Consider the following 12,625-nt stretch of genomic DNA (forward strand, 5'->3'; position numbering starts at 1 on the left):
GCTCCCCTCCAAGGGTTTCAGCCAGGCGTCCTGATTGTCCTTCAACGTGGCACTAGGGTCATATCCATGACCGCAGGCTGAGGTGGGGCAGGGGCTGCAGGGAAGGGGCAGGTGGCACCCAGAGCAGAAAGAGGCCTTGGGGAGAGATGGGAGCAATCTTGGCCTGGCCCAGGGGTAGGGGGCGTGAATCCCCAGGGATGGGATAGGGCAGGGGAGCTGCCAAGACATCCGGGCCCTGATGGGGTAGACTCAGAAATGGGGGGAGGCTGGAGGTGTCAGGGGCCTTCCTGGCCCAGAGGAGCAGCATCTTCATCTGGGTCTGCGTGCTGGGGGAGGCCACAGTGTGGCCCCCATCTCGAGGTGTGGCCACACATCCCACGTCTCTCACAAAGGGGACAGCATGCCTGCCAGCACCCTCACAGTTCAGGTCTAGAGGCAGGGACCCTGGGCCTCAGAGGTTCCTGAAGTTCCTGCCTCTGCTTTCTGGAAAGGGTCCCGCCAGAGCCAGGCAGCCTGGGGGCCACCTCCTGGACAGCCGGGGCCTGCCTTGTGACCCAATCTCTCTGCGCCCAGGAGACCCCAATACGATCCTTGACCAGACAGTTGCACAAGAAAAGTCTACAGTGAGCACAGCCTCGGGAGCACCGAAGGTCTCCCTGGCCTCTCAGTGGACAGGGCTCTCCAGGGACTCACAGGACAGGGCGGTTGCACATACAAGCCTAGAGGGCTGCCGGGTCAAGGCCGCCGCATGTGTCCACCAGGTGTGGAGCTCCGCTCCAGTGCCGCGTGGACGACAGCCGCCCGCCTGCCCCCATCACTCCGCGGCCTCCTCCTGGTGCCCTCACGGGCCTTTCCCTCTGTGGGAGGGCTGCTGTGTGTCTTGTGGCTCCGCATCCTCACGGGCCTGCTGTTCTTCCTCGTGACCCTAACCTGCCATGACCCAAACTCCCCGAACGGCTTCTCCCTGGGCCCCTTCCAGTGTCAGCTCCTGTCTCAGCAGGGTCATCCCTGAGTGGCACCTCTGATGGGCCCAGTGCATGTTTGTGGCAGGTGATGTCATAGGTCAAAGGTTAGTCTCTGGTCGATTAGTTGTTTAGTCAACCCTGGCCCATGGACTCAGGGCTAAAGCACAGCTGTGTAAGGGCCGGTGATGTCCCTGACCTGTAATGTGCAGTGGAGGCTCATGAGACCCACTAATAGAACACACGTTTATGTATGTGCACATGTGTACACTAGCTGTATAAACGCACACGTGTGTGTACACATACATATATGTGCATGTGTGTCTATGCCTGTGCATCACTGCTGCAACACTGGGGTGAAATGTAGCTGGAAGTGGGATGTTCGGCCCTGGGTTTTAAGAAACATTAACAGTGAGCTTGTAGTCATGCCCTGTTGTTTAGTGTGTGAAAATTCCACAGGGAAAGGAAATGAAGAGGTTCTATCACATTCTCATCTTTATGATGAAAGCCAGGAAATAACTTAAATGTCTAAAGATGAACTAATATCTAAATATTCAGATGTATCTACTCAAAGGAATTTTATACATTTGAAATGTTCATAGTTGAGACTTAACAACCAAGAAGATGTTTACGTGGAAAAATTGGGGAAAGTACACACTTCTTTCTTAACGCTCACAATTTAAATTAACATATGAAAATAGCCCAGAAAAATGAAAATGATGCGTTGTAGCAGGGGAGGGGTTTTATGGGTGATATTTTTTCTAAGGTTCTTTACAGTTGTTATATATCACTTTGACAATTAAAACACAAGAGGTCATTGGAACTGCAAAGAGGTACAGGAAGATAGTTTTACTGGTGGAGGTGACTTTTCCGGGGATAAGCAGCGTGTTTTTCCGGCATCCTCAGGCTTTAGCAGCTGCGGGTAAAATCCCAGCTTTACAAGCATCACTACTCCTAGGCTGAGGCCCCAGTCATGTCTCTGCCCACAGCCTTTTCTCTCTTTCTTCCTTTTCAAACCACAAACCCGCTGGTTGAGAACTTAAATGGATAAGAAGGGCTCTGGAATTAGATGCACGTGTCTGAACGTGGACTTGGGGTAAATGTCTCTGCCCGCGGAGCCTGGGGTCTCGTTTGGGGGCATCGGCGAGTGGCCTGCTCTTGGGTGGTGCTCAGCAGAGCAAGCACTGAGTCCTGGCAGCCGCTCCCGCCAGCCAGGTGTTGTAAATCCTACACTGATCCCCAGAAAGGATGGGGTGGAAGGTAGAACTCGGGCCCCGGGGCCCCGAGATGGATGGGAACCCTGGTTCTGAGAGTCCCCGGTAGTGGTGCTCTGAGCCGTCACCGAGGGGCTCTGATGCTTCTCAGTGAAATGATGGGTCTGGCGTCACCATGAAGACTGGTTGAGATCATCACGTGAACTGACTGAAAGCTGTAAAGCGCTGTCCCAACAGGCGGTGCCCTGGACCATCACTAATCCCAAGCCTGTGCTCCCGAGGACCCTCCCCCTCTCCTGCAGACCTGCCCGCTGGGGGCTGGGGCTGGACTTCGGACTCAGGTCTTCAGAGGAGGAAACTGAGACCCAGTGGGTCCCCTGCAGCCTCAGGCTCCATGCTCCTGGCCCGCCCACAGAGAGGTCCCCGCTGTGTCCCCGTGCAGGGCCCCACCCTCGAGTGACCACCCTCTCTGCTCTCTCCGTCTCAGGGCGCAGCGTGGATCCAGGCCTGGCCGGTCTGCTGGGGCAACAGGCACCGCGCTCCAAACAGCCTTTCGTGGTCACCTTTTTCAGGGAGAGCCCCGGCCCCGTCCGAGCCCCTCGGGCGGTGAGGCCCCTGAAGAGGAGGCTGCCGAAAAGAACCAACGAGCTGCCGCCCCCAAACAAACTGCCGGGGATCTTCGGTGAGGTTGGGGACCAGGTGGTGGGGACAGAACCCTCCTGGCTTCAGTGGGGTCAGGCTGATGGTCAGTCACCCAGCCACCTTTCCTGACACCACTTTGCCCCTGCACCCTGGGGCCCAGCCACTGCACGGTCTCCAGGGCTCTGAGCATCTGCCCTCGCCGCCCTGAAGTCCCTTCCTGTCCTCCCTGGCTCACCAGGCCCCCACCCCACCCCCCCATCAAAATCAGGTGCCCCTGGTGGCCCTCGGTGCTGCCCCAGGCACCCTGAAGTATCCAAGCGTTTCTGTGAAGGTGTCCCTACCAGGCCAAGCCCCTTGGGATCAGAGCCCCCTGGTGCCCTCCTTTCCTTCACGGGGAGCCAGGCTTTGCTTGGCCTCAGTGGGAGCCACTTGTCCTGTGGAATGGGCGCGGCTGGAGAGGCGGATGAGGTCAGGGGTGTCTCCGGAGGAAAGGAGGAGGGGCTGCTGGGCGGCAGAGGGTCCCCGGGCTGCTGAGTGGACCATGGGGAGTCACAGGCTGAAAGTCAGGGGAGGCTGGGCTGAGCGTGGGGTGACTGTAACCACGGGGAATCATCTGGAGCCGTCGAAGGTTCTTGACCAGGGTCACGGCGCCAGCAGAGCTGCAGAGATGGGCTTTATGAGACCAAATGGGTTAGTTTCCCATCGTTCATTTACTCAACAAATGAGCCCATCAGGGCGTCCCCCGCCCCGGGAGCTCCCCGTGGTGGGTGCACAGAGCGGGAACCCCAGCAAAGACCTTGCCCCTTCTGTACCCCGCAGACGACGTCCACGGCTCCCACGGCCGACAGGTGTGCCGTCGGCATGAGCTCTATGTCAGCTTCCAGGACCTTGGCTGGCTGGTAATTCCTGACTCTCCTTCTTTCCTAAATGACAGTCCCCACCTTGATGATGGCAAGTGTATGTTCAAGAGGAGGTAGAAACATGGGGGATTTGCATTTTCTTGTTTTATTTTCCTCTTTGTTTTCCCAAGTTCTCTAAAGGGAGAATGTGTTGCTTCTGTAGTGAAAAGTGCTTTTTTGTGAAAACCATGAAAATGGAGACTGTCTGAATCCTTAGCCATAAAATGTCAGAGCTGCAGCAGGAAAACTGAGGCCAGGGTGGGCAGTGCCTCTGGCCTTTGCTGTGGAGCTGGGGAGGATGAAGCTGAGCGCTGATGGCGCATGAAGGGGACGGAGATCGTGCCCAGCCCTGTCTGCTGAGGGTCTTCCGGTGGATGTCAGACCTCTGGGGGAAACTGCCCTGGGAGGGGCCCGAGGGTGGGCTGGTGGGCCCTGAGGCTGAGGGAGGGTAAGGGGCAGCCCTGAGTTGTGCTGTGACAGGTGCTGGACTGGGGGGCTCGGGAGGGGCACATGGATGGGACTCACCTTCTCCCATTACCTGCCCCCAGGACTGGGTCATCGCCCCCCAAGGCTACTCAGCCTATTACTGTGAAGGGGAGTGCTCCTTCCCACTGGACTCCTGCATGAACGCCACCAACCACGCCATCCTGCAGTCCCTGGTCAGTACCGCGTCCCTCTGCCTGGACGCCCAGGGGAGGGGTTTGCGGAGGAGAGGGGCGCGTGCAGCCAGCAGGTGATGGCAGCACTGCTGTGTCAGGGAGCTTTCTCTACATGGAAACCTTTCTGCATGCACGTGCAGTGAAATCCCACAGCCGTGCAGAAACTGGTCCCCGTGTGGGCCACCCCCAACCCGTGCACCTAAACACACGTGCACGTGGGGGACTTGCACGTCCATGCGGTGGGTACCAGACTTACAAAGGCCCGCCTGCTGGTGGTCAGAGGCACAGCCCGTGCATGATAGGCGGGCATCCCACACGGCTACTTGTGCCCTCGGAACACACACGTGCACCATGTTCACTGGCACGTTCGGCCTCCTGTGTGTCACACACGCCCTCAGGGTCGGGGTGGGTGACGCACATGTGGGTTCTGCCCCCTCTTCCTGTGCAGGAGTCCCCAGGTACCCCGTGCCCTTCTGGTTTCCCCTCCTGTTCCTTTCCCATTGGCTCTTTTTTCTGGGTCCCTCTGGGCTCTTTGTGTCTCTACAGGCTTTTGATGCCTCGGTGTCTGGGGAAACTTTAAATGCTGAAAAAGTTTCTAATAGGAACACTGTTGCTGCTGCTTATCGCTAAGTGTTTTAAATGTTTTTTAGTGCTGAGGCTTCTTTCTAGAACATTGACCTGGACACTGTAGTTACAGGTTGTTCAAGGTGATGCCCTAGAGCAAATGAGTTAAGGCAGCATGGACCCCAGGATAATGCCTCCTTTCCCAATGGTCACATGGGATTTGCTGGACCCCTGGGGAGCTGCCTTCCTTGAAGAAGGTCAGGGGTGATGGAGCCTGTCCTGGCAGCAGGCTGCTCAGAGCTGGGGCTTCTGGGATAAGGCTGGGCTCTGGGAACCGGGGGCCAGGCTGCCGGACAGGGCCCCCCATGAGACGGCTTCGCCCAGGTCCTGCTCAGTGGCCTCCGTGAGGCCTGGGAGTTCCCGGTGGATGGAAGCAGGTTCCCTTTTCTCTCTAGCCCCTGACAGGCTGGACAGGCCCTTCCATGTGGGGCCCCGATGAAGAGTCCAGGGTGAACGGCAGCATGAGTCTCCAGATAAATATTTTTGTAGAGGCTGCAAGAGCTCACTCAGTCAGGCTGTCTTTAGGGGTAGAGCTGTTTGGAGGAGGGTAGCAGAATCCTCGTGCCAGGTCCCAGTCGTGCCACGGCCTCGGCTTCAGCCATGGAACTGGACAGGTGACTCGGTCCCTGTGCCCTCAGCGGTCATCTGCCCAGAACAATCCCTGCCTAGAAATTGTTAGGAAGGGTGGAGGTGCTTTGAGAAACAACAGTGTCGGACACCCCAAGGGTGAGCCTAGAAGTCTGGCCGCTAGCAGGTGTACCACGGACCTTCACCGGCTCCCAGTCTGGAGGGGGAGACGGACCAGAAACAGCTCATGCGGACAAGACACGATCAGGGACGTTGCAGAAGCGCAGGGACAAGAGAGGAGCAGAGGGGACCCCGGGGGCGGCGCTGCAGGGGCGCAGGCAGGACCTAGGACACGTGCCGGGGGCCAGCAGGGTCAGGGTCGTCCTGTCTGACGGGAGGGGCTGTGACAGAAGCCACAGGTGCCCTGGCTGGGTCTGAGGGCAGCGGCGGGGCGGGGGGAGGGGTTGGGGTGGCCAAGGGGGCGGGGCCGGGGCAGAGTTCGCGCCAGCACCTGCCGGGGTGCGGGGCGAGATGGCGCCGGGGAGGGGCGAGCGGCTGCAGCCCGGGCGGCAGGAGCTGGGGGCTGGGACGGGGTCCCCGCGGTTCTCACGCCTCTGCCTGCCGCCCCCTCCCCGCCAGGTGCACCTGATGAAGCCTGACGCGGTGCCCAAGGCGTGCTGCGCGCCCACCAAACTGAGCGCTACCTCCGTGCTCTACTACGACAGCAGCAACAACGTCATCCTGCGCAAGCACCGCAACATGGTGGTCCGCGCCTGCGGCTGCCACTGAGGCCCCGCCCCGCCTGCTGCACCGCCCCTACCGGGTCAGGTCAGACCTCCGCAGGGGGCACCACCCAGCGCCCTCACAGCTCAGGCAGGGCGGCGGCAGCGAGGGCGCCCCTCCGCTGCCCACATCCTGCCAGGGGCTGGTCCTCCCCAGGCCCCTCTGCCCCGCCCCCGCCCGGCGCCTGAGGCGGTGGTGGAACTCCGGCCTGGTGGTCTGCGTCCGCAGCAGGGTCCTACCCCAGCCCCTCCCCAGAGGCACCGGCTGACCGTTCTTTGGGGCTGGCAGAGAGTCCTGTCTGAGGACCTGCCCTTGTTCACTGCTGGCCCAGCTGTGGGCGGATGTGGGACGAACTCAGAGGAACCTGCAGCCCAGGATGGCCACCTCAGGCCCTTCACCGTCCACGACAGGGTCTAGGGATGTGTAGACAGGTCCTGGTCCATCTCCAGTTGCCTGCCCTTCCCAGGTGCAAAACTGGGCATTTCTGGGCACTTCTGTTAGAGTGTGGAGTTGCCCTTGGTGGGCTATATTTGTGGATCTGAATTACCAAACCGCTGGCCACAAGGAGGCATGTGGGTCGCCTCCAGAAAGAGCTAAATGAACAGCATGAGTTAGGGCCAAGGCCGATGGCATTCATCTTCCCTGCCTTCCTCCCTTGACCAGCCTCTGCTGTCTGGGGAAGACGTGCAGGGCACGGACACTTTAGGGAAACAAAAAATACTGGGGGCTTTATTGACCCCGTCTGTCTGTCACCATGTTGAACCATCGGGAGTTCAGGTCTGTGGAAAAGTTATCTTTTTGCTGAGCCAAGTATGGTGGATACATCGGGTGGCCCAGGGTGACAATGCCCAGCACGGGTGACATAGTTTCCCTTAACCTTCTGCACGGCAGTCATCAATTATCAACCTTGATATTTTTTCTTTCAAATCTGGATAGAATTTCAAAATGACCAGCACAGAACTCCAGGCGGCCACCACCAACAGGTTAGAGTTGGCATGTGGAGTGAAAACTCTCTGCCATCTCCTGCCTCCAGTGCTCTGGGACACGGGGCAGCCTGGGGCCAGGCGTGGAGCGAGGGCAAGGCTTGTTAGCACCTGCCCGTGTCCAGAAGCTGCTGTCAGAAACAGACTGTTCAGCCAAGTCTGCGTCACCCTGTGTGCCCAGGAGCCCTGTCCTGTCTCTGGGGGCCTGTGAGCCAGAGAAAAGGCTCCGGTCCCAGGGGAGTGACAGGCAGCAATTAAGCTGAGCTGGGTGGGGAGGTTCCCGGAAACCTCTGCTCTCCTTGGAGCGGCCGCCGGCAGTTGGAGTGTTTATTTGATTTCTGACTTGGTAAGCCTGTAATTTACCTGGTGGAGCAGACTGCGTCCAGCTGCCCGAACCCTGAAATACTGTGTCATTAAAAGCAGAGCCTGGGCCCGCCCCAACCCACAGGCACAGCCCAGGACGTGCAGCCCTGGAATTCACTCTGCACCCCAAGGAGGGGCTCCGGGAGCGCAGGTCTGGCAGGAGGGGTGGAGGCTGGGGCCTTGCTGCAGGACAGCAGCCCCTCCGCCTGGACCTGGGAGGGCCTCTGGGAGCCAGTGCACAGGAAGAGACCCTCCCCATGGACACAGGAGACTGGAAAATGGTGAGCTCCCCATCAGTGTAGGGATCTAAGCTCTGGCCTACATGTTAGGGAACGTGACTTGGTGGCTTCCTCCTCTGGGCCTATTTCCCATCTGTAACATGAAGCATGGACTTTTTGATCTGAAAAGGGCCTTCAGCCAGGGAATCTGTCTGCCAACCCTGTCTCACACTGAGCCCAGAGGCAGCCTGGTAACCCTGAACACGGAGCTCAGGTGGCCATCACGAATCAGAGCTGGCACGTAACATGGAACCTGTTTGTTATTCTAGTACTTACTAACAGTTCTCTCTTCCCAACATGGAGGATTGTCTCTTAGGTAAATATAAATCTTAAATTAGCAGATTATTTTGAGAACTAACTTTTTTCACTTGAAAATTTTTACTTGTAATTTTCTGAATTTCAAATTGTTTTTTATTGCGGAAGTGGAAAAATCAAAACATGTTAGCTCACCAGCTACAAATTACTGAAAAAAATGGTAGTCTTAATGGTAGTTTCATCAATGACTACCATTAAAATGGAATTGACAACTAATTTTTTATTTTTTTTGACAATTTTTTATTTTTTTTGGCGGTATGCGGGCCTCTCACTGCTGTGGCCTCTCCCGTTGCGGAGCACAGGCTCCGGATGCGCAGGCTCAGCGGCCATGGCTCACGGGCCCAGCCGCTCTGCGGCATGTAGGATCTTCCCGGACCGGGGCACGAACCCGCGTCCCCTGCATTGGCAGGCGGACTCTCAACCACTGCGCCACCAGGGAAGCCCCGACAATTTTTTAATTTGGTATTTTTAGGCCCAGCCAGTGATTAGCTTGGTCGGGTACACCAAGAATGTCTGTCATACTATCCAAAGGTTGGTAGATGTGGAGTACACCTCATCTACCAATCAAGCTGTGCACAGCAGGAGTGGAGTTACAACCCTTTTTCAAGTAGAACAACTGAAAAACAGTAAGTTATTGCTTATGTACCTGGCCGTCAGACTTCCAGCAACTTTTGCCATCCAGTTACCAAATGAAATCAAATAGGAAAAGCCCCGAGGAGTGGAACAGTTGTGAATGGACACGAAGCCCGTGTATGTTATCCCGAGAGTTATCTGTTTGCTTAGCCAAGCATTGCAGCTGCAGTACCCTTGCTCAGGGCCTGGCTTGTTTACCTGGCCAGACTAGAATAAATAAGGGTGGTCAATTCAGACTCACTGACAGCAGTAAGAAATCAGTGACAGTTGATAGGGAGGACACGTAGGAAAAAAGGCTAAGGTGAAATGCACAACAGTTTTGGTGTTTGCAGTGCAATCCCGGCCTCAAGACCAAGTCATCATAATGTGAGGTTCACTGTCTTCAAACTAAGATAGGTAGTAACATGTTCTGGAAAAATCCCTAAGAAATAGGAAAAGAGGCAGCACAGCAAGAATACAGATTTTTGGAGCCAAATGGATTTGAATCCTGGTTCTTCTTCCTCTGTAGAGCAGGATACTGGCTTTCCTTCCAAGCTATTTAAAAAGATCATATATGGACACATTTAGGACAACATCTGGCATGTAAATGCTTAACAACTGGTACCTGTTGGTATTATTACAAATGAATTTGCTAGTTTTGAGCCCCTTCCGTGCTTGTCCACTAAACCTCTCCTCCTCCCAGGATGTATCCTGTGGTGTTTTATTTCAGAGCTGTGCTTTTCCCACCGCAATCCTTTGAGGGCAGGACTTGTGTTCTCACCTGCTTTAAAGGCCTGGGACAAGTGCCCAGTTATGCAGGCCAGGGCTGTGACACTGTGCTCTGTGTTCCCAGAGACAAGGGGATCCCAGTGGCCTGCTGAGGGCACTCAGCACCACCAGGTGCCCTTTTGGCAGTTTAAACAGGGGTTGTCCATCCCAAGTGTTATTCCTTATGAGGAGGCCTTTTGTGAGCATTTGGCCCACTTTTTTTAAAAATGTGCTTTTCATTTATTACAAAAGTAATGCAGTTTTGGAGAAAAGTTCGGAAAAAACAAAAAATAAAACAATTCAAATCACTATAATCCTCTAAGTCAGATAAACATGCTAGAAAAATTTTGAATTTATTTCTAGGCTTTTTTCTTAGAATACATATAAAATATAGATGTTTACATATTACAGATAGGTATTTGTACAAAATTGGGATCATACTGTATTATATAAACTGCTTTAGATGTGCTTTTCCCATTTTATTATATGGTGTAATTTTCCCTGTTAATAAATATTTTTTGAAAATATGGCTGTCTAGTTTTCTATCACCTAACTCCATAAGACTCAGTTTTCACCACTAAAAAGTAGGTCCCACAACCTCTTTCTTGTGCTGGCAGCATCTGGAGCGGACACGCTGTGAGAAAGTCCAGCAGTCACAGGACTGGTCCCAGGGCTACACCCCCGGGTCTGTTCCTCCATGCAGCCCTCACAGGGCCTGCACAGATGGGGCCCGGCCCTGGAGGAGCTAGTGAGGGGATGCATGAGCAAAGCCAAGCCCCATGTTCTCAGTCCTGGTGCTGGAGCAACAGAGCAATGGAAACGTGGACGGGGAGGCCAGGCAGTCCCAGGAAGGCAGCTTTGACCTTCAGCCTGCAGCAAAGGCCCCACAACGCCCTGGGTCCACTTCCCACAAGCCAGAGTCCTTCTGAGCAACAGAGGGTCAGTGCTGTGCTGTGACAGGTTGAGGAAGGTGGCTGGGCCGCTGCTCCCCACACTCTGGACTCCCTGTCCTGCCTGGCACAGTAGGGCCCAGACCAACCATGGAGACCATGACTCTGTCTCCCCACAGGCCTGGGGTTGCCCTGCTGTAGACTGAGGCTAGAGCTCAGGAAACACCCCAGGACTCCATTATGACTGATGGGGAGATGGCCACACTTTCGACCCCAGCTCTGCCACGTCATCCTGGGTGACCTGAACAGTCATGTCACCTGAGCCTTGGTTGACCTCTGCACAGGGTTCTGGTGTGGAAACAGTGGGTTAACACCTGTGGACACCCAGAGAGGCACTGGGAAGGCCACTGTAGCTCCAAACCCACTGAGCTTCCCAACCTGCTGGCTGGTCTCAAGCTCCCTAGGCTGTCAGGAGTCGGTCCTCTCTTGGGGGGCTGGCTGTACTAAGCTCTTCATACATACCCTTTCTTGGCTCTTATAAAAGCCCTGAAGTCACTGCCATCACCCTGCTTCACTAAAGCCTGCCCTAACGCTGTGGGCAGTCAGGTAGACTGACCTGTGACGGCCACAGTCTGCACTCAGAGGGGGCGCCTGGGCCTTGAGATGGGGGGTCTCTTTTGGCAGCTCCATAAGGATCAGGGGTAACTGTGGTACATCTGAGGTCCAAGGAGACAGAAACCTGGTCAGCTGCAGCAAAGGGGGCTCAGCTGAGGGCCAGGAGTCCACTTGGCACATGGGAGCCAGAGGTAGAGCCAGAGTGCCATCATCCCTCAACAGGAGCTCTCCTGGGGTCACCAGGGCCAGGGGACAACAGGCCACACTCCTGCCTCGTCCAGACTTCTACTCAACATGTAAAAGCCCAGCCGGGTAGACTCTGAATGGTCTGAGTAACCCCACCCCACAGGGAGGTACCTAGTGGCTACAGGGCTCAGTCTGCTCAGTGCCTTCAGCAGGTCAGGGTTCCTTTAAAGCCACTTGGCTGACCAGTCCATGGAGGGTGAGCGGAGAGAAGCCAGCCTGACTTGAGCTCCAGGAAGTGGCTGCACAGAGGGACCAGACTGTGAGCTCAGCATGGGTGAGACCATTTGTCTCATCAGTGGTCAGCAAACTTTCTGCAAAGGTTCAGATAGTAAATATTTTAGGCTTTGGGACGGCATTGGTTAATTTTGTGTTTATAGCTAAGCCATGGTATCAACTTTTTAGCCAAACACCAGTCTGGATGTTTCTGTGAAGGTATTTTTCAGATGTGATTGACATTTACATCAGTAGACTTGGAGTAAAGCAGATGACCCCTCCATAATGGGGGTGGTCCTCATCCAATGAGTTGAAGGCCTTAAGACAGAAAGACTGGGATCACCTGAGGGAGGAGGAATTCTGCCTCCAGATGGCCTTTGGACTCAAGCTTCAACATCAACTATTTCCTGGGGCTCCAGCCTGCTGGCCTGCCCTGCAGCTATCAGACTTCTCAGCCCGCACGACTGCAGAGCCAATTCTGTGAAATAAATCTCTTTCTCTATGAACACATACGCACACCCTACTGGTTCTGTTTCTCTGGGAACTCTAATACAGGGACCATACAGTATCTGTCACCAATTACTCAACTCTGTCACTGCAGTGAGCAAGCAGCCACAGACAATATGTAAACAAATGGGTGTGGCTGTGTTCCAATAAAACTTTATTCACAGAAACAGGCAGTGGGCCGGATTAGACCCAACGGGTTTGCTGACCTCTTGTCTCCTGACAAATAGGTACAGTACCTGGCATGGAGAAGGCATTTTGAGTAATAAAATACCATTTAAAACACCTGTAGAATGAAAGTGAGCAAATGAATCACGGAGACTGGGCAGTACACCCACTGGCTACGAGACTGGCAGCATGATTTGGGAGTGGAGGCACTGTAGATAGGAACTTTTCCACTGTCTTTGATTCCCATGGTCTTGACAATGGTCTGACAAGGGTATCTGGCTTGAAGATATATCACCCGACATCTCAGGGAATTGCCCGAG

At 55.1% G+C, this 12,625-nt stretch overlaps 1 protein-coding gene across 2 annotated transcripts in view; it reads left to right on the forward strand.

The window, feature by feature from the left end:
* The window catches only part of BMP8B (bone morphogenetic protein 8b), a 31,730-nt gene extending 21,565 nt beyond the window's left edge, over positions 1–10,165 (forward strand). Inside the window, exons 4-7 of one of the 2 annotated variants that reach the window (XM_089895464.1) lie at positions 2,664–2,858; positions 3,638–3,760; positions 4,252–4,376; positions 6,207–10,165. In XM_089895464.1, coding sequence (XP_089751590.1) covers positions 2,664–2,858; positions 3,638–3,760; positions 4,252–4,376; positions 6,207–6,356 — 593 coding nt within the window. In that variant the 3' untranslated portion in view covers positions 6,357–10,165. The remainder of the gene's footprint in view (positions 1–2,663; positions 2,859–3,637; positions 3,761–4,251; positions 4,377–6,206) is intronic. The other variant, XM_022575354.3, reaches the window with a different exon arrangement.
* Positions 10,166–12,625: the final 2,460 nt, after the last annotated feature.

Source organism: Delphinapterus leucas, chromosome 1, assembly GCF_059928025.1.
Source record: "Delphinapterus leucas isolate spDelLeu-1000000601 "Yukka" chromosome 1, BTC_Dleu_Yukka2, whole genome shotgun sequence".
Classification (NCBI taxonomy): domain Eukaryota; kingdom Metazoa; phylum Chordata; class Mammalia; order Artiodactyla; family Monodontidae; genus Delphinapterus; species Delphinapterus leucas.